Source organism: Anas platyrhynchos, chromosome 23, assembly GCF_047663525.1.
Source record: "Anas platyrhynchos isolate ZD024472 breed Pekin duck chromosome 23, IASCAAS_PekinDuck_T2T, whole genome shotgun sequence".
NCBI lineage: Eukaryota > Metazoa > Chordata > Aves > Anseriformes > Anatidae > Anas > Anas platyrhynchos.
Genome location: NC_092609.1, coordinates 2,646,563 through 2,673,850, shown reverse-complemented (window position 1 = coordinate 2,673,850; position 27,288 = coordinate 2,646,563). Strand labels below are relative to the sequence as shown.

Sequence of the window (27,288 nt, the reverse complement as noted above, 5' to 3'; positions counted from 1 at the left end):
TTTCTAACTGCCATTGCCTCACAATTTGTTTGGGTTCCAAGAATCAAGTAGCTCATTTCTGTCTTAAATAAAAAGACTTTCAACACAGCCTACAAATCCTATTGATGACAACCAAATCAGAAAAGAATCCAGTTTATTCTCTGTTAATTGTGCCACAATGAACACGAGAAAAGGATTCCAAACCTTCACTGTAAATTCTTCAAAATATATTTTAAGACTATGGTAAAACCACTGTCATTGACCATATCCTACACAATGTTTAATCATCAATCACCTCACCTCCTAAGCAAAAATCAAGGAAAATGTGAAAAGCCACTGCATGCAATATGTGTACCTCTTTTTTTAAAAGGGAATCTGTGCAGGGCTTTCTCTGACACCACTAAATTATTTTTGCATATTATACGTAACACATCTTGAAGAGTCCTTCAAAATGCAGAAGCTTCTTAAAATGAGGAAGTCATTCCATGCTTCTTTTTTTTTAAAATTAAATAATAGGTTCTTTTCAAGTAGTACCATACGCTGCCTTTAGCATGGTATAGACAACTACAAGGAATACCCTCTTCGAATTATTTATTTCAATTTTTACTGAACTTATTTTTTTTGAGCTGTAGACAAAGTGTAGAAAGACACTCTTCTTTATGACTCGAGGTTTACAGCTCCTGAGGACATGCTGAAGAATATCCTCTCCAGTGGTAGTAACTGGAAGCCCTGGCTTACAAAAGAGACGTAATAAAGATGGCAATGACAAAGCCTCACCTCAGGTACAATATTCGCGACTGAACGATGAACCGGAATAGGTACTTCAAGGCTTTCAGAGCAGCAAACAGCAATTCTGTCTTGCTGGAGTCATCAGCATTTCCCACGTAGCAGTTCAGTACTTTAGTGAGTTTCCTTTGGAAAAGCAAAAAGGGGAATAAGGACACAGTTAAGTATTTGTGTATGCCCAACATCCTTATTCCGCAGAGGAACTATAATTAACAATTACATAACGAACAGCAGTTCCTCTTCACAGCCTATTTTCTACTGAAGCTTTTGGCTCCTTGGGGTGCCAGATTTTTACAACCAGTTCGTGAATTTTCAGTAAACTAGCCTGAACTGTGGCTGCCAAGTTTTTCTAAAAATTCCAGCTTCTTGACTTGTTCCTTTTTCCCTACAAGGAAGGGTTCAGGAATCTGCAAAATCCATTACTACTTAAGTTGCTTAAATCTAAGCAAATGACAGCCTACTAGAGTGCAATCGGTGTGTTTAAGCACCGTAACAACATTCAGCCCTTCTCTGAAGCCTGTGGCCACCTCGACCTGCCTGGCTGCAGGCAGACAGTGGGGGCAAATGCCTTTCTTACCTCTGCCACCATCAACCACAAAGTCACTCACATCATTTCAGCTGTGCGGTTCTGCTTCTGCTCCCTATGACCCCATTCAAACATACCACTAAGTTTGCAGCAGAGAATACACAGAATATGTCAGTCTTCTGCTCAAAGTACTTTGGGGGGGATTGCAAGGACCAGAGCAGACAATGGCAAAACAAAGCAGTTCCATCAAGCAGCAATACCTGTTAGACCAGATTTCTGATGAATTTGTATTCCTTGATCAAATTTTCCCTCCCTACAACGACTTACAATATCTTCCATACACACTGACTGCATTAAACCTGGTTTTGATAGTAAAGCAGGCTGCAAAACACAAAGACCCTTTGAAAACACACACAAAATAATAAAAATAAAAATAGACAGAGGACTAGAGGTCAAAAAAGAGTCTGAATCACATGTCCTGATGCAGTGTTTTCCATGATAGTAATGTCTTTCCCCTGCAGAAAAAATCTGATAATAGGAACTTTTTACAAGGTAAAAGGGCAATTACAGAGTTTCTTTCTCTCCTGAAAGCAGAGAATAGGGACAAACCCAGTCATCTGGTCTATGCTACTTTGATCACATTAGTGTCATTTACTGAAAGGATCTGAGAGATGCTGCCTGAGTGACAGCCTATGGGTCTGTGGTTACCAATACTTACACGTATGCCAGAGTTGCACTGAAGTGCTTGTAAATGTAAGTTTCAAGTACAGGGTTGAAATGCTGGAACTTGATGTCTCCGATTAAAGAAATAATAAATACCTGCCAAAAATTCAAAAGGAGACAGATGTACAGAGCTGCACCACCTTTAACTACCTGCATCACAACTTAGTCTCTAATCCCGACATTTATTTTGTTTGATCATAGTTTTTCTTTGTTTTTCAAATAACATTAATACTTCACTCCGTGAAGCTGTCATGCTATAACACTGTCAGAATGTAGAAATAGGCACAGAGCTGCTGAAGGTTGTTTTTCAAAGCTAAGAAATGATTCTTTGCAGGCTGGAACTTCTCAGTCCTGCTACTACAATGGCATGTTAGAGCTAGGACATTCTGTACCCCTTTAGTCACTAGCCCCAACCAATGTCAGCTGCATATATCTGGCTTCACTTTTCTTCCTGAACTGTCAACTTGTTGATCAGCGCTGAGTACACAAGTTTGTTACTGCACACCAAGCCACTGCCTTTCACACTCACATGAAACAGCCTCTCCAAATATCCTGAAACTTCCTGTCAAGTCTTTTACTCATTTATTACAACCCTTCTATAAAGTTTCGTAACAGAATTCGTCCTTAATGCATTAAGCACTGGGTTAGGATTTAGGCTGCGCAGCCTCTATTCCACCACTGTGACTCCAAACAAGTCACTTCACTTTTAAGCTCTTTGGAGTGAAATACCAATCATCCACCCAAGGAAGGAATCATGAATAGACTGAAAATGTGGCCAGAAAACAAACATACAAAATTCACCAAAAAAAAAAAGTCACTCACCAGTGCATCAAACACAAGGAAGTCATAGGTTTCATTTTCTGACATTTCCATCATTATGTTGAAAAGTGCATCAAGGGTGTCTTGCAAAAACTAGAGGAACAAATAGTGAAAGGTTAAGAAAAGAGTATTACTTTTGTAACCTTGCACAGGAGTCTGTTCCTTTGGATCATTTTTCCCTTTCCAGCCTAGCTCAGTTGAACTGTAAAAGTTGTACACAAAAGAACACTGAAAAAGTGATCTTAGTCCTGTGTTCATTCACATGCTGTTCGTGATGATCATGCTATTATCCCTACTAGGAGGAGAAATGGGGATTTTTCTTATCAGCTTTGATTGTCCCCACTTTCTTTTCTGTTCTACTGCCTTTTTATCTAGCCTGTCATGCAAGAGCAAAGGTCCATGCTGCTGAATACAGCCTGCACTGGGCCAAATCCATATAGCTGCACTTTGCACTGGGCCAAATCAACCCCAATTACAAAACGTACAGCGTATGGAGAATGGTGTGCAATGACACAGCACTTACTTTAGTTGCTCAGCAATTAAAACAGGTAAAGCCATGACCTTGCATAATCCCAAAAGATCCACACTAAGAACCACAGGAAACATCACCTCCTAACTCCCTCAGAAGGTCATTTTCTCTGGTGCTTCCCCACCTGTTACCCACTCTGACTAAAGGGTCTTTGAGCCTTTTCTGCATTCTGTTTCTAGATACACAGCAGGTCCCTATTCACAAAGGAGGAGCAGAGCCACTACTGGAAATTAACAGCTAGGCTACTGGAAATTAACAGCTAGGCTTTGCATGTATCTTCTCTTTTGCAACATCACATGGGAAAAGAAAGTCACCACCATCTCCTTGATTCTTTTAACATTTAACTTCCGTAATTCTGCTGAATTCCACTAATGAGAGCTCTTGGGAGAATGAATACATTTTTGTTCTGCTGTTACTCAGCAGCTAGAAAAAACAGCTATCTAAGCACATAGAGAGAGCTTTTGGATGCAACGCAATATACCTTTGCATACCTTTACAATTTCTCCTCCTTCCACCTCCATGAGCTTCCTTAGGTTGTGGGCTATGTTCTGAGAATTGGAACGCCAGTTCAACAAACCCAGGAGGTCAACTAGCAAGGGCAAAACATCAGCAATTAGGAACAGATTACAACAACACAGCTGACTTACTGGCTGCAGAACAATACAGAAAAAGTACCAGAGGTTATTTTTAGAATCAGCTTACAAGGAAAACTCACACTGATGTTCAGAACATTACCTTGAGGTGGCTCTTCTGTCTTGGCAAGAGAGTTCGTTTTGCTATTAATGGAAAACCTTGGTGTAATTCAATAACATTTGGCAAACAAATCTGCAGGCTTCTCATTCACTCAAGAGAAGATCCATCAAGCTAGGACATTTATTAGAGCGTGTGACTTTTCTTGCTAATGCTCTGTGTTTGCTCTAGAGCAACAACTAGACAATGAAATTCAGATTCGGCCCTCTTGCACACGGATGGATCAGTACGGCATTTAGCTTAAGCAAACTGGCGTGGCTCATGAGAACAGCTCATGCCCACCTCCCAGCAGCTGCTCGTGTACACCTCGATGGAGTCACAGCTGGTGTCTTTTCACGTCTCCTTCCCAAAGTCAGTGAGTATATTATACCAAGAGCCCTCCCTAACTGTACTAGCTTCCTTAACTCATTTAAATCTCACAACATGTACCAGCACGTACTGCATTGATTCACATATAAACAACTACCTTTATTTTGCCTACTTTGCACAACAGCACGCTGAAGAGACTAGTTTTAATGGCTACATTTTTGACAAACAATAGAAAAAAGATAATTAACCTTTAACAAAGGATTCTGAATGCACATTTACACTGTCACTAACAGGTACCATTTCTATATATGCTGACAAACCTACTAGATTTAACGTTGGTAATTTAGATGAAATATCCACATGATATGATCACTAGGGACTGCAAAAACATCTCTGTAGTTTGTATGGGCAATACTGATGCTGGGACTGAGCTGTCATTGATGTATGAAGCAGCAAGATTGAAAGTAAAACAGGATGCTCACATGTGCTGCAACACCAAAAAATCTGCAGAAATTACCTTCTTTATTTCAAATATAAAGCATGTATTAGTATCCCAGTGGTGTCAAGACCTACCATTCTGGGTGAGTTTGGTGGAGCAGATCAAAGTGGCAATCTGGAAGCTGTCTTTCGTGCTATCTTTAGTGGGTGTGAAGTTGGCTAGATGGTGCAGATTTTTCCCTGAAGGGGCCTCCTTCTCCTCCATCTCCATTTTTGTACAAGGAAGGGTTAAATAGCATTTAGCATCTTCCATTTTCTTGTTATCACCCTGTTGGTTGACCACAAGAATGAAATGGGTTATCTCACACGCTGAGAACACCTCATCTGACCTCTTTCTCATCTGCAGACACCGTACCACCACACACCCCTCAACACAGTGACAGCCACATGAGGCTTTAAGCATTTTTTCATGCCTATAGTTCACTTACATTGTTTGGGCTTCTAACTTTAAGGAACAGAACTTGCCCATACACTGCCAATGAGCTAAGATCATTCTGAGTGACACAAACCACAGAATTTATGAGGTACACCCCCCAGACACACTTTGTAGATTTCTATAGCAGTGCATTAGCTTTTTCCTTTTACTGGGATTAAAGGCACCAGGATCCTCTTCCTGTCACACACTGATCTTCTAAGGCAGGTGTTCACGAGGTCTGTTTACTGCATGCTGTCTAACTGAATGATGTTAGAGGAAAAACACTATTTACAGATACATACTAGGATGCACCAGATTTGCAGTTAGAAAACTGAGCAGTGAAAGCAGAGCTGATGGTACCTTACAAAAAAAGGTTACTGTCCTATTACTCTGGAAGAGGTTATTAAAAATCTCTGCAATAATACAACAGTGTTTACACTGCTAAGAAAAAAAAAATATCAGCCAGCAGAGTTGTCTTGATTAGTTAAACAGAAGTTAAGGAGTGCAAATACCCAAGCTACCTTATAAACAATCAAGTTGTGTTTGCCATCCTGGAGTGTTGTTCCATCTGCATTCATCAACTTCACAAAGCCCATGCCAAATGCTCTCTCAGACTTATCCCTAGCTGTAAACAGAAAAAAAAAAAATCTTTATTAGTAATTATCTTATTTATGTCCATACTGTCCATAGTGCAGCTGGGTAACTACAGCAGCTTCTTTATTTAATAACATCACATGATAATGCAATGGCAGCAGCATACTTGGTGACCCAGAGCAGAACGAGCTCTCTTCCCTTCCCTTTAGCAGGTATCTGGAATTACCCAGAAAAAAAAACTTCCTCTCTGAAGCTTCTCTCTCCACACAGTTTCAGTGGCTACTTGTCCTGCTGGTTGGACGTATATAATTGTACACAAAAATTTTGATTAGGACTTTGCAAATCTACCTGTAAGCTATGGACGTGAAAGTGTGTCGCTCCATCTTCCAAGTGCCTTAAGAGACTTTTTTCCTTAGTCTTTCAAGGGATCAGTCTAACATTATTGATCACTTTTCACAGGGTTATGAAGAAGTCTGAAGAAGTCTCCTGGCTCTAAACTTTCTCATTTACCTTTCATTTGCTTAATTAAGTTAACAGAAATCTTTCTATAAGAAGATCGTTAGAGTCCTACCAAATCTTGCACTGAATTTTGTGAAGGACTTAAAAGAAATTAAAAACAAACAAAAGAACAACATACATTGAGAAGCCAAGTACCAACAAGCATTGACAATTGTCTTCTAAGGAGGGTCATTGCTCCCTATCTCATACAAATTTTAGACCAAAACCAACCCCAAACCCTTTCCTAAGGCTATGAAGTATCAGGTTTCTTTGTTTGTTTTGTTTTTGCTTCCAATAAAATCCACAGCACTGGAAATAAGTAGAAATGCAAGTGTTACACCTTTAGTGGATACTCAAAGTCTCAACATGAGCAGCCGAAGTACAATACTTCCGTCAGTCTTTTCTGATACTCACATTCCTGTGACGACCGATGACGAAAAGTGAATCTTAAATGGCAACGACTGACTTCCTCTATTGCAATGGACACCTGCACATGATAATACAAAGAAAAAAATGCAGCACCAGCATTCTGTCTCTCCAGAGAGATTATGATGCACCTACTAATGTTAAGCTAGTTCCTTTTCTACACAATAGAGCCAAGAGTAAATTGCACACACTTACCTTTACAGTTTCATACCAGCAAGGTTGTTTGACTTGATAATAAACAACAGACTTATATTCAGAGACACCTTCATAACCAGCACCAGGATGGATAGCTTTCTTTGGACAAAAAGACAAGGGGTATGGGGAAAAAAAAAAAAGAAAAGGTAAGGTCTAGAATGAAAGAAAGAAGTATCTTAGGTTGGAAATTTTCAAAGCACGTAGCTTGCAGAGTTGCTCAAAGTCTATGCTTCATGATCAAGGAAACCATGTCACCATTTTGGGTGGTGAAGCACTGGAACAGGTTGCCCAGAGAAGTTGTGGACGCCTCATCCCTGGAGGTGTTAAAGACCAGGTCAGATGAGGCCCTGTGCAACCTGGTCTAGTGGGTGGCATCCTTGCCTATGGCAGGGGTTTTGAACTAGATATGTTGAAGGTTCCTTCCAACCCAAGTCATTCTATGATTCTTTTTTCACTCACTTCTGTTATTAACGTTAAAAAAAAAAAAAAGTGACTTCAAATTTAGTCACCTATAATATCTCTTGTTCATTATCATACAGTTCTTGCATACAGTTGAAGAATAAATAAGGTCCTGGCCAGCAGAGCTATCATCTATCAAACTGAGCAGCCTTGGTATATCTCACAACAGCCATCATACCTCTTGGAGATTGCCATCTTCATCATGTACTGACATGGTGACTTCTACATTCTTGGGAGTCTTCTTCTTGCCTTTGTCAAACTCTCCTTGTACCAGGGTGACGTAGATATCGTTTCGAACATCACCTAAAATTCATGGCACTAAATTAGTTCTTTTAATTGCATGGACAATTGTAGAAGACGACATCCTAGGGTACCACAGCATCCTTTTCTTCTTCATAGCCTTTGCTGATACCAGTTAATTGATAGCATTCAACATCACATCATTGCAACATCATTGCATCTTCACCACGAGTAATACAAAAGTACCATGTCTTCATGTAACAATTTTTAATGCTGTGAGCTCTATCCATTTAGACCAGTGAGGTCTAAATCCATTTTGAATGGATTAAATAAAGCAGGGTCAAAACTTTATGCAAAAAAAAAAAAAATCATCTTTTTGACTAAACAGATATTTTCCTCCAGAGTACAAATGCTCTCATTTTTCATTTGCTTCTCAAAGGAAGATTTTTCACAAAAAAATAAGAGATCAGCTTGAAATTTCATGAAAAGTGAAAAACAATTGTTTTTAAGCTAGTTTTATAACAAATCTGTTCATAGCAGAAATTCCAGAATTTCACGCCTCTTTTACCCCACAGAAGTATGGAGGCATATGGGACCTACCAGGCAGAATTATCTCAGGGAATCCCATTTTGCGAGCCACAGCAGTTGATCTGTCTACAAGGTGGGAAAAATCCTTCTGAACCTGTGCTAGATCGCCAGGAAGCAGTTTCAGGGAGACCCAAAGACCTAAGATAAGAAGGGTAATGTTTACCTTACTGAAAAAAAATAGTATGAAAACATGAAACTATGCTTCTTGTTCTTGAATATGAACATAAACATCAAAACGCACTAGTAAGTAAAAGCCAGATACACAAGCAACTGCAGGAGAATCCAGAAGAAAGCATTTGGAATAAGCAATCAGCCATGTTCACTTCCAAATATTGTATGCACATATTAAAAAAAGTACTACGTTTGTAGCAAGTAAGTCATCAGCTAGAAAGATGATTTTTTTCACCTGAGTAAGAACAGCTCGTTTTTAATCATTTTTAACTCCCAGCGTGCTGGGATGGCAGTTATTACAAAGACCATAGGTTTGGCTCAGGGTAGGCAGCAACCTCCAGTAAGCATTGATCTCTGGACTTTCATAAGCCATTTACTTTCCTTTGTAAGCAAGGGGAACGTTTCCCCACACCAGGTTTTCCCATCAGCTTCTCGCCTGACTGCTGTACCTTGCCCTTTATGATTCACTTCCTTTGCAGCGATGACTTTGTTGAAGACAGAAGTGAGGGGCTCATTTTCTCCGATCACATGGGAAGTTATCAGTGGGGACATAATTAGCTGTCGCTGTCTGATATATGTTTCCATGGCAATCCTGCGAAGAACAACAACAGACTGGGAAGCAGACATGGAAGCAACATCAAGCATGTGCTCTGCAAGACAAGAGCTGGCCAACAGCTGACTAATTTCCAAATATATATATATTTTTAAATAAATGTTTTTCCTTCACCTGCCTAAACTCAATAGAAATACATCTAAACTCTCAAACAAGGAGCTATGTCGGTGCTAGCTCTGGCTTAGAATATGTAACATGGGCCTCCTAAAAGACTCCATGAACAGTTTTATCAGGCTGAAATAGCAGCCTTCAGGACAACGATAAACACAGGCAGCTCTCTTTTGTTCTTCCTTCCATCCACAGGCTGCCTTGCAGAATAAGTCTGGCTGAGTGTCACCATGCAGGAACAGCTCACCATGTCCCTACGCAGGGCCCTGTGCTCCCATCGGGTGAATTGAGCCCTGAATTCAGGTGTGCCTCTGAGATGTCCCTAAGAGATTACGTAGATTAGCTGGTCTTCAATTAATATGACTCTAAGGAGTCCTACAAAGTCAAAGTCCTTCGAGTCCTACAAGAACAACATATTGAACCTGTCCCTAATCACAAACGCATCTAGTGAGCTTGGATCTAGAACGAGATTTCACTCCTGTTCCAACATCATCAATAATGAATCAAGTATTTCCTCAGACTCCCCACCCCATTAGAGGTGTCCAGATTTGGATCTAAACTCATTAGAAAAAAATCATTAGAAAATAGAGGAAAAAAGAAAAAAAAAGTAGGAGACTACCATTATTCTGCAAATGAAAAAACATCCTTCTTTGCAGCCTTTCAGGTCCTGAGAGGGTAGGGGAAAAACACACACACGCAAAAAAACATACAAAAATCTCCCCTGAAAATACCTTGCAGCACCATACGGCTACACCAAATGGACTGCTGTATTTAGGCCTGTAACAATCTGATTCTTCCCAAAAAAGCTTAATTTTAATCAATTTAATGCGCTAAAAAAGTGAGCAATCAGAGAGCAGGCTGAACACACAAGTTCTAGCATTACAGAAACTCAAAAGACAGTGGGGCTTGAATTTCTTTCCCAGACAGAGGGAGAAATCCCTTTCTTATTCTTCTCTGACCCACCTTTACAAGGCAATCTGGAAAGTTACAGGCTGACAATACACTGGGTGCTGCACAGCAGTGACAATGAGGACTGTGTTCCCTGTGTGCTCAGGTGTTACTCAAAATCTTGCATCAGTCTCATAACAGTTTTTAAGGTCACATCCCCAAAACCCCACAACATTATTTTGCACTGTATTCTTTCTTACTTCAGATGATATGGGTATCTAGCTGCATTGCCAAGACTCCCTAAGTAATTTACCCTATCATACAGACATGTAAATCAAGGGGAACAAAAGTGTCAGAGGACTGACAAAAATCTTTTCCTTCAAAAAGCTGACTACTGCCATTAGCTAATCTATTTGTAGAGCCCTTGGTATGCTGCCAGGTTCCATACAAATTCGTCCTTCTCTGAAGGACAGCTTGGCTTAAATGAGCCAGATATGGGATGAACTCTGAAGTCCAGTACTTACTGCTGAAACGGAATAAAATGTTGCTTTTCCTCATCATCCACCTTTCCATGTATGATATCAGTTATGTCCATCACTGCAACAACACAAATTCAACACACAGTTCCGCCAAGTTGCTAAAGAGATTACAGAGAGCTTTCCCCTATCAGAATGGAAAAAACCAGTTGCTTAGTTTGGTCCAGTGCCACTAATGACAGCAATACAGAAGGCCACTCTCATCGTTAAAACTTTAGCAAGCATCTTTTCATTGATGCAGAAGTCAGCACATGGTAGTGAATGTGAATATTCGTGCTGATAAAAACCACAGGTGGAACTCAGGTATTTCAAGGCAAAAAAATAGATCCAGGTTTCAAATCCTGATTATTGAAACTGTTTTTCCCACTAATCTCAAGTGAGTCTCTTCACAAGAGATCACACGAACTGAATGGGAACTGGATGTTTCATTCACCAAAGCTCCTTTAGGAAAAATCCACCTTTATCCTACTCGTTGTGAGGAGCAAATCCCTCTTTAGCAAAGATCTGAAAAGTCTACTGCACTGAGAGCAGTGTGTTATCTCTTCAGATGGTGACAAACCAAAAAGTGAATGCTGACAGCATGTCATCTTCATTTACTACTTTAATTGAAAGATCTCAAAGGAGCACCATATACAGCTCAGTATCAGAACCTCCATTCTGAAGACAGAGATGCTGACACAAAGAGGTTAATAGGCTTTGCTGGTGTACAGCTTACGTTTTTTAGCTCACTGTCCCACCCACTGGACCATATTCTTTTGTCCTGTGACTGAATTTGTCGTACCTGCCACACCAAATGGTCTCCGAAGTCCACACGTATGTTTCTTCCCGTCTTTTAGCTCCATATGTCCCACCCTCACAATCTGACACACCAAGCTGATTTTTGGTCTGATCAGGTCAGAACTGCTTAAATCCTAGAAATCATTTAAAATAAAGTTACATCAATCTGCTTTATGAATGGAGGAGAAACAGACAGAGGGTAAAAGACTTCTTAGGTTGTACATATGTTTAAAAGGAACTCTCCTCTTTTAAAAAAAGGAAAACAACATGCTAGTGTATCTGTAGTAATTTCCACACAGCAATTCCTAAATATCCTACTACTCTGTGAGTACCCCAGTAACAGCACTGGAAGGAGTGTTAACTGCCACAGCACTAGATCCAATCACAAGGCAGCTAGTTTGTGCCACTTTTGCTACTTGTCAGAAATGATTCCACTAACAACTTGTGGCAAATAAATTCTAACACAGAAGAGAATCAGCAGAGCAATGAGCTGAAAACCAAAACAATTCTAATCTCAAGCCTAGATTTTCATAACAGTTAGGCTTCGGAAGAGAAGCACCTAACAGGATTCAGCAGGACTCACTGACAGTGTCATTTCAAAGTAATAGACCTTTACTACTGCTTTGGACTGACATCACAAAACACTTCTCAGAAGCGTTCCTCTGCGGCTGCCTCTAAGATATTAAGTGTCCATGAAAAACACCTCAAAATGCCCCATGTGGCTCCTCTCTGCCAGGGGTGGGAAGGAAAGGAAAGGAGGAGAAATGGAAAGAATCCAGAACTCATGTCTGCAGCATGGGGAAGAATTTCCAGGATGTAAATACAGTAACTTACAGTGAAAACTGCTTGAAGGTTATTTAGCTTCTCAATTTCTTTAGGCATCCCATTACTGCCCCAACGAACCAGGTAATTTTCACTACAAATAAAAGAAGCAAAAAAAAATAAAATAAAAAAAATGAAAACCTGACATTCCCGTTATCTGGGAAAAAGCTCAAAAGTGTTTTGATCTTTTAGGAGTATCTGAAAAGCTCTGCCAAAATATTCTATGCCAACATGATTCTGAGGTGACTCATTTCACTGAAGCCAGGCATGGAGTGAAGGGGTACTCTCAGTTCCTGCCTCTTACAACTGTGACTGCATCTCCACACCCGATAACCTCAATGATGGAGACAGAGGGTGCCTGACACCTACATGTTTCCTTGATAAAGTTCTTCATATCTTCCCTGACCAGTACTAAACAAGCAGCTCTTCGGTGTGAAATTGCACTGACTTGACAGCAATTATCATGCCCATACATGACCAAAAGGTAAGCGATGAATCCATTGCCTCAAGTCTAGTGAAAACATTAGGAAAATTTAAGAACATAGACAAGCTGGGATTTCACTAATGTAACACAGAAATGCCCAAATTTATGAAGGGGAGTGCATGTGCTCAGAACCTTGACTTCTTATCAGAAGTCAAATAACCCCCTTCTGCATCACCACTGAGGCAGCAACCAAAAAAACTACTCTGATGGCTCTTCCTTTCTAACTTGCATCGACTTTTTTACAAGCACTAAATTGCTTCTGTACATACAAATAGAAGCCTACCTGATGAATTTGGAGAGGTCAGGATCATAGAGGCTCATTAACAGCTCTGCATCTTCTCCAATATTGCAGACAAAATTCTTGAAGTTTACATACAGGCTATACGTGTGGGTTGTGTTGAATATTGGCTGCCCTCGGAGGTCCAAATTCTGTTGCAGGGACTGCAAAGAAGGACAGTGCTCCCATTAAAAACTACATAAAAGAATTTAATTCTGCTGTAAAAGTAGCACAATATCCTTAAGAGGAATGTACAAATATAGTGGGTACTAGTTACTTAAGAGGGCAAAGCCAGCACCAAGAGATGTACCTTCTCTTCCTGGATTCTTTCATCAATCCTTTTGGATGCGGTTTCATGGGCCTTGAAGAGAGAGATCGTGCTGGTTTCATCTGGGTCCAAGATGTTCCCATTGTCATCTCGTACAACCAGATCCAAACCTAGGATCCTGAGCAGCATGCAAATCAGAGGACAGAAGTGACATAATATATAGGAAGTAGAGGTGACAAAGAGCACAAACCACTCACCAAGCTCTAGGCAGCCAATATTAATTGACTCCAGTAATCACATTGCTGGTTTTCCTAGAAATGCTGTTCCCTCATTCCCCCCCTCCACCCGCAGTTCTCCCATTAAGGGAAAAATAATTAGGTAACTTTATGCTAAGATGACATCATCTCTGTTCTCACTTAAATGTATTTAAAATAAACAGGTAGGTAGAACTATAAAGCTTATGGGTTATGGCTGATTATTACTCTTTGCCATAAGCTTTTTTCTTAATTGACTAATTTGACCTGAATCAAGTCTGACAGGTAGATAAATGAGTTATGGAGACAATCTCTGTTCTTTATAAACCAATGAAAGGTGCAGTTTTGGTGGCCTACAGAATCACATTACTCAGTTGCTGATAAAGCAGTTTAGTTCATTAGCAGTGTCCAAATCCTGGCTCCAGATAGCCAGGCACAAATTGTGCTCCATGGGAAATGCCACCCTGTGCCAGCAGTTTTGCAGAATTAAGACAGGTAAGGCTTCCTGCCAAGTTAAAGAGAATGCTGGCATATGAAGAACCAACTGCTACGTGCCCACCTGCCAGGTTAGCCATGTTCTGATGGGAACTGAAGGTTGTAATTATCCCCTTTCCAAGAGAAAATGGAGAGCCTGATTCAGTGTTCTCCTTGTGTAGTTATTTACACCATTTTGTATTAATAAACATCTGCATCCATTCTCATAACACAGTTCCAGAGCTTTCAGTGGGATGTGGGATTCTCTCCTGCCCCTGGGACAGTGTTCGTAGTTTACCTGTTACCGTAGTCAATTTTAGCAGTGACTTTCTTCTTGAGTTCAGCCAGTTCATCTTTGGGAAGAGTCCCAGACAGGATTTGCGACCTCCATTCTATCAGACTGTAAGTCATTTGCTGGACATGACGGAACTGTGTTGTCTTGTTATCCTACAGAAAACAAGGGACAATTTCAAGCCAGTGAAAGCTTGAAAACTATAAGCCCAGTAAGCTTCCTGAAAGGTACTCAACGGCATCTACCACACAAGTTGCATTTAACTAAAAATATCTGAGAAAAGAGGCACCATATGACAAGACAAGATTAGGCCATGGAGAAAATTCTCCAGCACTTTGCACTGCCAAGGTTAAAGTGTCTTAAGATTTAGGGTCTGCCACTCAGAATGTGTGATGTTGTGTGATGTTTTTATGCATGTCCTGTTTGTTTTGCTTGTTTAGGTGGTAAAACTCTTTAAAGCAAACACTTCATTTGCTTTTAAAAGTCTAAAGGTGATACCAAAACATAACTACTTATGACATGGAAGTCCCCATAAGCTTTTTCCTCACACCTATCCCTATACAACTGGTACAACTATGTTGTATTACAACTATGCTTATGTAATACAACTATGTTGTATTACAACTATGTTGTAAAACCAGAATGCTAAGGGAGCTGAGTCCATGGATGCATTTTCATGGCTGCCTGCTCCTTATCCTGTCCTGACTCCTGACAGGCACTCAAAATCCATTACAGTAAAAAAAAAAAAAAAAAAAAAAAAGGAATGGTAACAAAATGCAGCAATATTTGGGATACACTTCCCTGCTCATAAGCATATAATATTTCAAGGTCCACACTCTACCTGATGGTAACTCACACCTGGATTGCCACGTCCATGCCTGACCTCCAGAGAGGAGTTCATGGAAATCAGAGCAGCTCTGTGGAAACGCAATCATCTCCCTGGCTGGTGCCTATCAGTAAATAAGGCTGAAGCTCGTCTGCTCTTCAGAGCACTCGTTTTTGTTTATATTTGCATAGACCTTAGCACAACCCAGGCCTGACTCACTCCATGCTCTCAAGCAGTAAACCAGGCAAAATGGTAACAGAGGCTCCTGAAAGTTCATTTTATCAGTCCAACAGGAGCTGTTTAGAACCCACCACGCCAGGAATCATCCAAACATGCAATTAAAAGATAACGTGGCTGAAGGAGGCTTCCCAGAAACCATCTGCCTCATCTACCCCAATCCTCGCTCCGCTCTGCTGCAGTCACTGCATTTTCATCTTTTGCTATGGACTCAGCATCTGTAATTACAAGGCACTGACTGAGCAGGACATCAAAACCTGCTTTGTTAAAGAGCTTCCTCCTCCCGTTTCTACTGTTATCATCTCTAATTAAATATTTTTTATACTCTTAACTGGTTCCACCCTAATAAAATTAGTCATACCTGTACACCTCTTTCACAGAGCCCCAGATTCCAAGGCTGACACTGCAATTCAGAAGTGGATTAGCTATGCAGTAAGCCACCATACTTGCAGCAGTACATGCTTAGATAAGTAAGCAAGCCCTTAAAAGTGTCAGCTGTAAGTCTGAAGAAGGAATTCAGGCCTCATTCCCTTTTTTCCTTTGCGTGGTTAGCCAGTTACTGCAACTGTCTTACGTTAAGAGTCAAGTGCAGTTCATTTCCAGAGGGAAAGTGCCATAGCTTTGATCAACTGGGACACAGTGTATGGCTATGCAGCTCCAAAATGATCTTTTTTTTTTTTTTTTTGACTACATCTCACCCAACAGCTAGTGGGAACTGGTCGACTACGTATTGCTGCTTCATCCAGTTGGCAGCTGACTGGTGTCACTTGGCTGTATCAGGGCTGTTAATGTTTAACCATGAGCCCCAACTGCTCCCACACGGCAGAACGAGAGGCTCACCTCAGTTATTGCCCCGTTCTGGGCCCTGCAAAGAACAGGAATGATAAAAACTACTCATGCTTGAGAATATCAATGTAAAGGGAACTATAAATAGCCATCTTCCTTCAGTTTGGACCCATGTCAAGGGGCTGGCGGAAACTAGACAAGCCTATAGTTGATACAAGGCAGATAGTGCTGACATTTTTAGTAAACAAAGGCAAAAATAAATGTACTCTTAACCTGCATTAAAAAGGGAAGAAAACTTGGGTTAGCTTTCAGGGAAATTTCAGAGCATATCTTAATTTGGCACAAGCTAACCCTGAGTTATCTCTGCACCTGTTTACATTAGCTAACTCCCATTAACCAGCCCAAGTTAAAAACCCCTGCTCATTTTCGTATTTATTTTGCAGTGGAGATATACCCAATGTCTGCTGGAAAGCACAGAAATTAAAGTGGAATGAAATGCTGCCAAATAAAGAAATCCTCTGTATTCCCTTTCTCTCAAATATCTCCTTCCTCCTTTGTTATTTTTTTTCTTTTAATACATACTGCAGGGGGAAAATAAAATAAACTCAAATCCATTTCAAACCACAACATTTTCCAGGACTATTTTAAGAGTTATGTTGGTTAAGCACAGGAACATGAAAGACTTTTGCTCTTAAAAAAAAACAGATTCTGAGGCTATGATCTTAAAATTATTCAGCAAGGAAAAAAAAAGTCAGGAATAAAACTCTCTTTTCACACAGCAATAACGTCACATTCGGTTTCTCATTAAGTTAAGAGGGTGGAACAAATTTTTGTGGTTTCGTGGCTCACAAACAAAACGTATTTGTGGCCCCATGAAATTTTCAATAGCAAAACTTGCTCTGGATAAACTGAATTGTTAGAGCTAATTAAAAACAATTCTCTCATCTTAATTAAAGTCTCAGGGCACATACTACTCCGCAGGCTGAACACATTACTGACCAAAGAGAAATCGCTTGGCTCTTCCTAACATGCATTAATAATCACCTTTAAAAGAAGGCAGTTCATTGTGAACTCCAGCTGTGCTTCTTTGAGCAAGAATTTCACCAACTTTAGCAAAACTACTGAATCTGTGCATTACCTTGAGCTGATTTTTCTGTAGTAACTTTGTCATTCTCTCTACTAAGAATGCCACATATTATGGGACCTTGGTAGGTCAAATGTCCTACCAGCACCCACAGCCCTAGCTCTTTTCCTCTCCTTTGCCTACCTGACCTGTACGTGCACTCAGGGGTGAGGCTCAGGCATTCCATTAAATATCTACACGATGTCCAGAAACACAGGGTTCACCCTTGCTAAGTGTTTTGTTAAAGCTTTATGGTTTCTCGCATAACTTCACTGAGATCTCCTGCACAGGAGGGATGCAAAGCAGGAAGCCTCACCGTACAGCAAACTGTGAGTCACACTCACAACCCCGACCAGCTGACACGATGCTGAGTGTGACTTGTGGCAGCTGATGCTGAGAGTCAAGTCTTCAGCAGTGCTCTATCATCACAAATTATTCAAGTACAGCGAACACTTTGTGGCACGGGCTAAACTGCCACTCTGTCTGTGCTTGCACATTTGTTTAGAGGAGAGCTGAACTTTTTTAGCCCCTTGTAAGGTCAGTTTTACAAGAATAAGAGTTTTTCAATTCTGCATCAGGTTCTATTTAGAGATCTTAAAGTGCTCTGGAAAAGGCCCAGTCTTATCTCATCTGACATCATTTAATATTTTGTTCTTCTTATTTGCCAGACAATTGAAACAAAACAAAACAAAAAATTACAGGACAGAGTACAACAAAGCATGAGACAGTTATCTTCTTCATAACTGAAGATAATTCTGCTTCTACATACGCTCGACTGCTGCCGAATCCCCCCGCCCCAACAACATGGGGTTTGAAACACAGCAGCTCTAAGTCTCTTATCAGCATACCTGGACTCTGGAAACTCCCATTCTTAACAAGCCTTACTGCTTGCCATGTACACACGAATTTCTGGCTGCACAGAAGGAAGTAAGAGCCTTTGAAAGACTTCCACACTGTTTGCATTTCAACCTGAATGACGTAGCCCTTCTCTCACTTCTTTTGCTAAATACCAACCACTGAAGCAAGCTTACCACATAGAGCTTGTGCCAGATAACTGCCCATTCCCTCAGGGTGGAAGTCAGCTCTTGCCCAAGGGGCAGTTCACCTGGAATCACTGTTTCATGTTGTCTAAAGAAAAAAGGAGAAAATAGAAAAAGGGCATTATACTCAAGATCAAAACCCAGTAGTAAAATCTCCTTTTGTCATACATATGTAATTAGAAGTTAAGAGCAGCTTAGATTTTCACTCACAATACCATGATTTTTATGTTGTTCAATTGGTTCTCCAACCCATACATACACATTTTTATCCATTTTTAATGCAAACTTTAACATGCAAATATAATTTTAATGCAAAAATGTTTCAAGTTTTTTTCTGCCTTGTTCTTCTCAGTGGATCCATTCCAGAAACACAATGCTAAATGAACAAAAAATAAGTTTTGAATATTCATCCCCCTCCAAGGCTAACTCAGCTACAGTTATTCAATGAAAAAAAAAAAGTACTTTCTAAAGTCTCTTTCTATTGCAAGTCTTTCTGTTTTCTCCTCACACCATAATGATCACAGAATCCACTGCAAAAATCAAATGAGGAATCATTTTCTAAAATGTTTTCCAAGGCAGAAAGGAATCCACACTCCTGCTGGCTACTTGGCTGTGATCAGCAATGTGTTATGATTCACAGGATTCCCCAGAGGATCTCAACGTAACTTGACCGACCTGCCTTGCTACTAACTTGTCTAGCAGACCTTTCTTATTTTTACAAGTACTATTTCTCTTACATCTATGCCTACAACTGTTTTGGGATGTACAAAGGAGAAATTATGCAGCTCCAGAAGTCCAGCACAGGTGCACACACAGACCAGAAGCACTCACTACAATAATCACAAAGTTTTTTGTTTGTCTTTTAAATGAAACGGATTCCATCATTGGTTTTGCTACCAATGACACATCTCAAGAAGATCAAACCTACCCTCGGTCCTTCACAGTTGCCTCTTTTAAATGGATATATGTTTCTGGGAAAATGCCCTAAAATAAATAAACAGAATGAGTAAATAAATAAATCACACTAGAGCATATGACATGACAAAACTGCATTCAACCAAAAGCAGGAGAAGGAGGGTAAGAGCATGATCAGCAGCACAGTAGCTGTGACTGACATTACTGTTTACCCACAACAGAAGTGTGTTTGGTCAGCCAGTAAGTGTATCTCAGAAAAACAAAGTAAGGAGAGTCAGGTTGCATGTTTGAACACTATATTTGATGTTACTACATCTCAGAACTGAAATCCTTGCTTCACTGTAATGACACTCACCTTCCTATATGAAACAGTGTAAAATCTTGCAAACTATCAGTCATACACCCTTGCTACAAAACATTTCTGGAGTCATTTGTTAAGATGTTGTGGACCTACGGTTCTCTAGAAAAGCTCACAACACATGACAGCGTTTGTAGGAATTCACCAGTCCCGGCTATGTATTATTTAGGAGCAACAACCCTTCTAGGAATGCTGCAATCTTTTTCTATTTTCTTTTCATCCCCCTTTAGGCCTGAAAAATAGAGCTCGTGAAGGATGTTACCACATGAGAGGTGGCAGGATTCCTACGGGAAACCAGATTTCCATGGAGTTTTCAGACTGGTTTCACAAACCTCAGAAGGCCTGGCTGAGATCCATGCATGCATAATTTTTGGAATATTTTCCAAGTCAAATCAAAGCCCTAACCTCACCACTATATATAACTAATGTTGGATGCGTACAGGTCCAAGGCCCTAATAATAAGGCAATAAACTAGTGTATGCAGATATACAACAGGCAATTCCCCTAGTTCAAATGGCATTATGCGTGCCTACATCGGAGAAGTACCCCATTAATGGTTCTGAAATGTTTAGCTCAAGGGCATTTATTTCTATCACTAAGAAAAAGGACATATTGATCAGGAGACCTGCATAGCATCAAGACAAGAGATACAGCGGGAGCATAGCCAAATTCCAGCACTGCATGGGGTCTGGCAAGGTGTGAAATAAAAATTAGTGAGAAGTGAGGTCATACCTTCTTAGATTTATTTCGGAGTGTGTATCCTCGGTACCAGCCTGTCAAAGAGAAACAGAAGTATTTTTTTTCCCCTCTACATGAAATTCAGTACACATTGTCATTCCCACCACAATTCTACAGCATAAATCTGTTGATCTCGTTCATTTGGGTTACACTGATAGGGCTGAATACCAAAATCAGGCTGTTCCGTGCTACATGGTAAGAGTGACAATCCTTGTTCCATAAAGCTCACAAATTATCTGCACAGCACAAGAATAACTGCTCAGATCATCTGACAGATAAGCACAGAGGCAAATACAGGCATGCACACACAACTACTGGCCCAAGATCATATAGTGTGTATATGGCAAAGGGAAGTACATTCAAGAATGCCAAGTCCAACTCCACTTCACCCCTTTTAAAGTCTTCTATGAAGTTCGTTTTCACTCAAATCATCACAAAGATTGTGCTTCAGCTTCACATTATTTAGGTTCTTTAGACTGAGTCATAGAAAAAGAAAGCCTTCCTTCAAAGGAAAACTGAAAGAGAATGTTCTGTTAGATAAAGGAAAAAGAAATCTGCTTGCCCTGGTACAGACATCGCTAGATCTCCTCAAGATAATATCAAGAAGCAAAGTATAAAATGCAAAGCCTGCACTGTGACCTCCCAGACTCAGAAGCACATGCCTCTTTCAGAGTACACAACTCTTCAGCACCTGGGGATAAACCAGTATTGTGATTTCAAAGTCACTGAAATGTGTGTGAAAGAACGGCTGTATTTCCTTCTCCTGCCCTCCAGCAAGCCCTGCTTAATGAGTAGACAGAAGAGAAGCATTGCTGTGAGAAAGTCGCTTGGCTCTTCTTCCGCTGCCTCCAAGCTGTAGGAGGCAAAGGGCTTTTTCCTTTCCACCCTCACTTTCGTCATTTGTCTCAGCTGTGTCAGAGCTGTGCGTGATCAAGGACTCTTGCCTCTGGGTGCCTGTTCCTTGCCCTCTCCAATGGTCTCCAATCACCTTCAGTCCTCTTGAAGTTAATGTTCTGGAAATAACAACACTAAACATTTCAGAAGGATCTGTTCCATTTTAAATGCTGATGTACGGCCAGGAAGGTGCCTTGTGCTGCCCTGGGGTAGGATGCAGACCTGCACCGATTCAGCCCCTATAAGCACTCTTCTAACGGTCTCTGCAACCACAGGTCTTGGTCAACCACGCTGCCAGAGCACCACTTCTTGACTCCTCTCCTGAAGGTCCTTGCATGAAAACAATGACCCTACCTCTCTGCAAACATGCAGGATATGTCATGGTCCACAGTGCATGGATGGTGTTCAGAGCTATCAAGCAGACAACATTACTGATCCAAGATGATTATGCTCTGACTGGCAGAGGGAGCATCAAGAAGGCAAAGGGATTGAAGACAATAATCAGGCAGAGATTAGAGGAAGGAAGGGCTTTATTTATTTATTTTTAATAACAACATTTCTATATTTCAGCCACGAAGGTTCCATGAGGAGCCATGGATATGAGAGCTCTCACCCACAAATTACCATTTAGGAGGGTGTTGGTTTTTGTTTTATAAAAACACACTTTTATCCCCCTTCTCTAGCAATAATGTGTCAATATTCCCCAATATTCCAGCAGTAAATCAGGAGGAAAGAAGAAATTCCTTTCCTTCCACAGGATGAAGTTTATACATTGATCACGTACCAATGGGTAACGTACTGGATTAGGGATGAGAAGAATTAGATTCTATTTTTAGCTATGTGGTAATTAATTGAATGGTGTAGTATGAATTGTTTAGGGTGTGACACAAAGCTGACAGAATTTAACACAAATCTTTGCCCAGTGATTTCAATTCCATTTTGACACAGTTCCTCAGCCCTCTTACATCAACACTTCCCCGTCTGAAATGGCCTCCTGCCATTAGCCATATTCCTGTAAAATATTTTACAGTCACTGCATAAGAAGCATGTTGTGTATAATTCTGCAAAACTCTTTCAGCAAACATTTCATGCATTTTTGTCAGAATTCTGTTCCAATTTTCAGTAATCTTCTCCTTCATTTTAAAAAGAATGGAAGCATTTGGCAGTGGCCAACTGGCTGATTTCTTCTTTGAAGAAAAACACCTGCCTATAACTTCAGAGGAGTGACTGGCTATTTAAGAGTTTCTCTCAACTATTTTCTCTAAGCAGAGATGTGCTAAAAGGAGAAAAAACTTCTCAGTTGAAGACTGCATTGCAAATTTCAGCTACTACAACAGTCTCTTAAGCTGAAGTCTCACTAAAAAGCAAGGATAGCAGACTGACTCTTGCAGCAAAACACCATAAAGACTTTTTGTTGTTGTTTTAAAAGGAACACAGGTCCTTAATTTTACCTTTCATTAGATCTTTTTATGCAACATGTAAAAAAACACAAAAACCAAATGGAAAAAAACACAACAGGAAATATGAATAAAAGCATTCGAATTAAAGTAATTTAGACAGCTACACGTTATACCCAGTGATGCAGTAACAGAGACTGCCCCAGCTCACGTGCTTAACCACAAGGCCTTTGATCCTTTCCCATGGTACTGTCCCATCTCTCAGGGCCACAACGTACACCACTGCACTGTACTGAAATAAGGCAAGGGATGGCCTCATTTACTTGCAGCAGTCAGAGGAATTATAAAGACTCAAACTAGGAACAAATTCAATGCAAACTTATTCGCATCGGGAGAAGAATCTGGTCTGAATCCCAGCGTGTGGGCACGCATTCTTTCTATCCACAATGTGGCCATTTCCCACAGCTTGCAAAAAATAATAACACGTATTGCAGATTAGAGATGATTCCCCTGAACAGAAACGTATCCTCCCCAGCTCACCACTCAAGGACAGGTCCCCAGAGAGAGGACGTAAAGCCTGCACTGAAGAACTCTTCAAAATTCTGAAGGCAGCAAATTTCCTGTAGCTCTTGGATTTTGCAGCATATGCCCAATTTTGCCAATATTTGGCAAACAACTGGGTAAGTGGCATTTATCTTATTACTGAGTGGAAAAAGTCATTCTGTACAAAGACCTCATGCCCTTCAGCAATCAGACAGCCAACCACAGAAAGAAGGGAACAATTAGCTTGCTTTGCAGTTTACAAATGTGAAGAGTATCAAGACCAAGACACCTAGGCACAAGTATTTTTGTTTTAAAGGAAGGTGAGTCTAAGAAAATCGATATCCTCCACAACTTCATACGTAATAAATATACTATGCTGTTTCAAAGCCCACTTGAAGCCCAAATAAGACATTGCAAGTATCAGAGTTCTTAAGGTTAATTATATTTTATGGGAAACAAGACTAGACCCACAGCAGTTACCATCTCAGAGACATCTACACCTTTTCCTTCAGATTCACAAATGTCTGGCCCAAATTTTTGGCTTGTATTTCCAGGAAAACGTCTTAGCTGTGCTGTGGTAATTCCTAGGTCCTCAGTCACAAGCTAGGATGCACACCGACGGCTCAGTGTATGAAAACAACCAAAATGCATTAGCTTTCCCAAACAATTGACAAATCAGTCCTCTCGGGCTGAAGTTCCAAAGTGAGACATTTCAGGTAATAAAAGGAATGCCACTGGGGTATTCATTTTGTGTTCTTGGCTGTCACTCTGTTACAAACAGCTGACTGCTACCAGTGAGTAGGACTGAACAAAAAACTTGCTGTAAAAAAACATAAAATACTCCAACATTTTGGAATTTATGCAATGCATGCTCTTCATAAAGACAGTTTTTATCACAAAAGCAGCTCATTAATTAGTTGTATTACACACTAATCCCCCCCCTCAAAAAAAAAAAAACAAAACAAAACACAACACTCCCTGCTATCGCACACATCAGTGTGAAAACACACATCAGCAACATAATCTGCTTTGACATGTAGGAACTAGCTGGCTGTTTCCAGTGTCAAGGCCAAAGAGGAATGGAAAGAGAACAATTGGCTAAGAACAAACTGCTAAACAAGCAGCGTGCCGTTCCCAGCAGAGATACTGAAGAGACTGTACACCGAGTCTCTTTCAAACTGATGCTGTTTATGAAAATGATTGCATTTATATTTTGGAAAGAGCATTTAGGCTTTGGAAGAGTGTAGACACAACCTTCCAACTGAATGAGGGATAGACAGGTACAATCTTTAAAATAATTACATAGCTGTGCTCCATTCCTGATATTGAAATCCTCATTAAACAGTCTAGTTTAATAAGTAGGTAGGAAACACAAGCACGTATAGTTTTCATCTTGGGTAAAGAAGTAATTTTGATGTTTTACATTAAGGTACGTGTTATGAAAATCTTTACTGGAAAGTATTAGGAGAGACAGCCTAAAAAGCACACAGAAGCTCCATCACTGGTATCTTTTAAAAGCATATAATGCCAGTTCTTGATATTACTGCTTAAACCAGCATTACTTTTAAACAATTAGACCTGCCCCCTCCTTTTCTTTCAACCACAGCCTCCGTTGTCTCAGATCAAAGAACTAATTCAGGCTAAAAGCTTTTCTTTTTTTTTTTTCCCTCCCATCTGGATCAGTTCATTACTTGGCCTGGCACGAGGTTAATGTGTGGTGTAAAAACAAGAATGAAAAGCCAGAAGTAAAAGTGTTTCCTTCTATAGCAGTGCTGCTTTGAGTTGTCAGTAAAATCTTACCTTGACAAACCTTTGCTAGGAACAGCATAGAAGTGACTGCTGCTTCACATATTTTTATACTCTTTAAAAAAAATCAGGTGCACGCAGCAAGCACGACATAGTAAGCTTTAGTCATGGAATACTTATCAGAAATTGAAAATCTCGATCTGAAGTTTACATTTAAAAAATCTTGCTTTGTTTTATTTACTTTCAAACTCTACTGCAAAGTACTTGGAAGTGATCTGCAACCTACCTTCATACATCTCCAAAATGTGAACCGTATCACCAACTTGCAAGGAGAGCTCCACATCTTGGACAGCATCATAATTGTAGATTGCTAGGAAAGAGGGAGAGGGAAAGAGAGAGAGTTAAACAATCAGAAAAGCTGCGAGCTAATCAGAGTTTGAAATTTAGTAACATGTCACCTGCCAGAGGCAGAATATGATTTTGGAAAAATATGATAAAGTTACTTTTTCAGAGTGTCATTTGCAAGGTAGCTTAGTATGATGCATATCTATTTCCAGATTCCACCATCATCAGTTCCTGCAAGGATAAGAGACATTATTCTCAGCAGCCAAAGTTATTCTTTCACCTCTATGAACACAGATCCATGACACCAGATGAAGAAGCTGCAACTTCACACTTTACTGACAGCCTGCCCGGCAAAGGTCACTACTACCCCAGGCAGAGAATCAATTAGATAATTGCCTTTTTTATTAGTGCTTCACGGGGCTAACTACACCACAGCATTCACAAGAACACGCAAAACAGTATCAGTTGTCTGCCGTAAGAAAAATGCCACTATTCTGTACCAAGTGCCTTGGACTGTTTGCTACTGAAGGCTCTTCCCAGCCACCAACCAGACTTAGCACGAAAACTTGAGATTCTCCGCAAATTTAATCCCTAAAGCTAATCTGAACGCTTATCGGATTTCCAGTTGGAATAGGATTAAGTCCAGAAGCCCACACTTGTAAACTGCCTGGTCTCTGCAACTTTCCTGGGGTGCAGAGCCCTCCTCAGAGCTGCCTGGCAAGATGAGAAAGCTCCCTTTGAATTTGCTTTCAAAACAATTCAAGTAAAAAGCTGCGTCAAGCAGCCAGGAAAATGCTTTGCTATGGTTCAATGAATTGATAAATCAAAATCAGAATAGAGCAATCCTTTACCAAAATGAGATGACCTTAGTTAGTTGGTTAGCACTGGTGTAAGTAGGGATGATAAAATCCACATCTTAAATATAGCAGTGTGACCTTCTCATATAGAAATATCGTATTTACGTCTCTAAAAAGCATTTTCCCAAGAAAATGTATTAGTGAAGCAAGCACAATGTTTATATTTAACAAGGCAAATAAATCAGGCACGCTTTTTCAGAGGGCTTTGGGAAAATTCCTCAGCCTTCAGCGGGTTTGTATTTGAAGAACACTCTGAAAATTAAATATAAAAACTCCAGCTCCTGTGTCAGGAAATTCGCATCAAATGCCTATCGTTTCCGCAAGATGAGGTATATCGCCTCCTGGCAAGGATCCAGGGCAAACAAATGACTGTGGCTTACCACACCGGAAATTATCTCAAATATACTAACTTTCTTTAAAATATCGTAACTATAAATAATCCAGCAGAGGCTGGCAGGCTGTGTCAGTTCGCTGCAATATCTGCAGGAACCCCTGATCGCTAACAGGCACTTATTTTTTTAAGCTGCAGGGGCAGTGCATGTTCACTGTGGCCCTAATTCATGCCTGCTGTGACTTCCAGTGCCTGCAGAGACCCTCATGGGGTGTGTGTGCAATTATTGAACTGTTTTTAAGGTTACAGGGATGGTACCAGGCTTATATGGCACTGCTTCAGCATCCTATATATACCCTTCAATATCCAACCATAATGTATTAAGCCAAGATACTCAAAACTGACTGGTGAGCTGGACAGTCGGCTCAGACACCGTGAACGCCCCTAGAGGGAAAAAATTCCATTGATATTTTTGCAGACAAACTTGTATAATGTTTATGGGAAGACAAACATGACCGCAGAAATCAGAGCGTTGTGCTGAGGAGCGCCGTGTATTGCCAGGCACCGGGAGCATTCATCTGGGAGAAGAACCAGTTAATGCTGGATTTGAGTCGGTTAAAAAGAAACCATTCTGCTGGATGCAGCAAATAATTCCGCCAGGATCTGTGGAGGTCAGCAGAAAAGTGCAGCGCCCGGCCCAAAGGAAAGCAAACTCCCTGCGGCCGTGCCTCCTGCGGCAGTAAACCTGCCAAATCCTGAAGTTAAGGGGGGACATTGCGAGCCCCTGCTTGGATAGGGCAGCCCCAAATGTCCCCCAGGTGGAGCAGGAAGGGGTTTGGATCAATAAAACCATC

The 27,288-nt window shown here is 40.5% G+C and overlaps 1 protein-coding gene across 3 annotated transcripts in view; it reads right to left on the bottom strand.

The window, feature by feature from the left end:
• DOCK5 (dedicator of cytokinesis 5) overlaps positions 1-27,288 on the bottom strand; it is a 112,384-nt gene that overhangs the window by 39,579 nt on the left and 45,517 nt on the right. For all 3 annotated transcript variants that reach the window (XM_038167006.2, XM_072027232.1, XM_038167005.2), the window contains 21 exons: positions 25,188-25,271; positions 20,316-20,356; positions 19,239-19,294; positions 18,302-18,398; positions 14,305-14,453; positions 13,321-13,456; positions 13,017-13,174; positions 12,262-12,343; positions 11,432-11,561; positions 10,639-10,711; positions 8,955-9,097; positions 8,347-8,472; positions 7,685-7,809; positions 7,048-7,146; positions 6,841-6,913; positions 5,856-5,959; positions 4,995-5,187; positions 3,854-3,951; positions 2,837-2,926; positions 2,010-2,110; positions 757-891 (listed from right to left, as the gene is read on the bottom strand). In XM_038167006.2, coding sequence (XP_038022934.2) covers positions 757-891; positions 2,010-2,110; positions 2,837-2,926; positions 3,854-3,951; positions 4,995-5,187; positions 5,856-5,959; positions 6,841-6,913; positions 7,048-7,146; positions 7,685-7,809; positions 8,347-8,472; positions 8,955-9,097; positions 10,639-10,711; positions 11,432-11,561; positions 12,262-12,343; positions 13,017-13,174; positions 13,321-13,456; positions 14,305-14,453; positions 18,302-18,398; positions 19,239-19,294; positions 20,316-20,356; positions 25,188-25,271 — 2,293 coding nt within the window. The remainder of the gene's footprint in view (positions 1-756; positions 892-2,009; positions 2,111-2,836; positions 2,927-3,853; positions 3,952-4,994; positions 5,188-5,855; positions 5,960-6,840; positions 6,914-7,047; positions 7,147-7,684; positions 7,810-8,346; positions 8,473-8,954; positions 9,098-10,638; positions 10,712-11,431; positions 11,562-12,261; positions 12,344-13,016; positions 13,175-13,320; positions 13,457-14,304; positions 14,454-18,301; positions 18,399-19,238; positions 19,295-20,315; positions 20,357-25,187; positions 25,272-27,288) is intronic.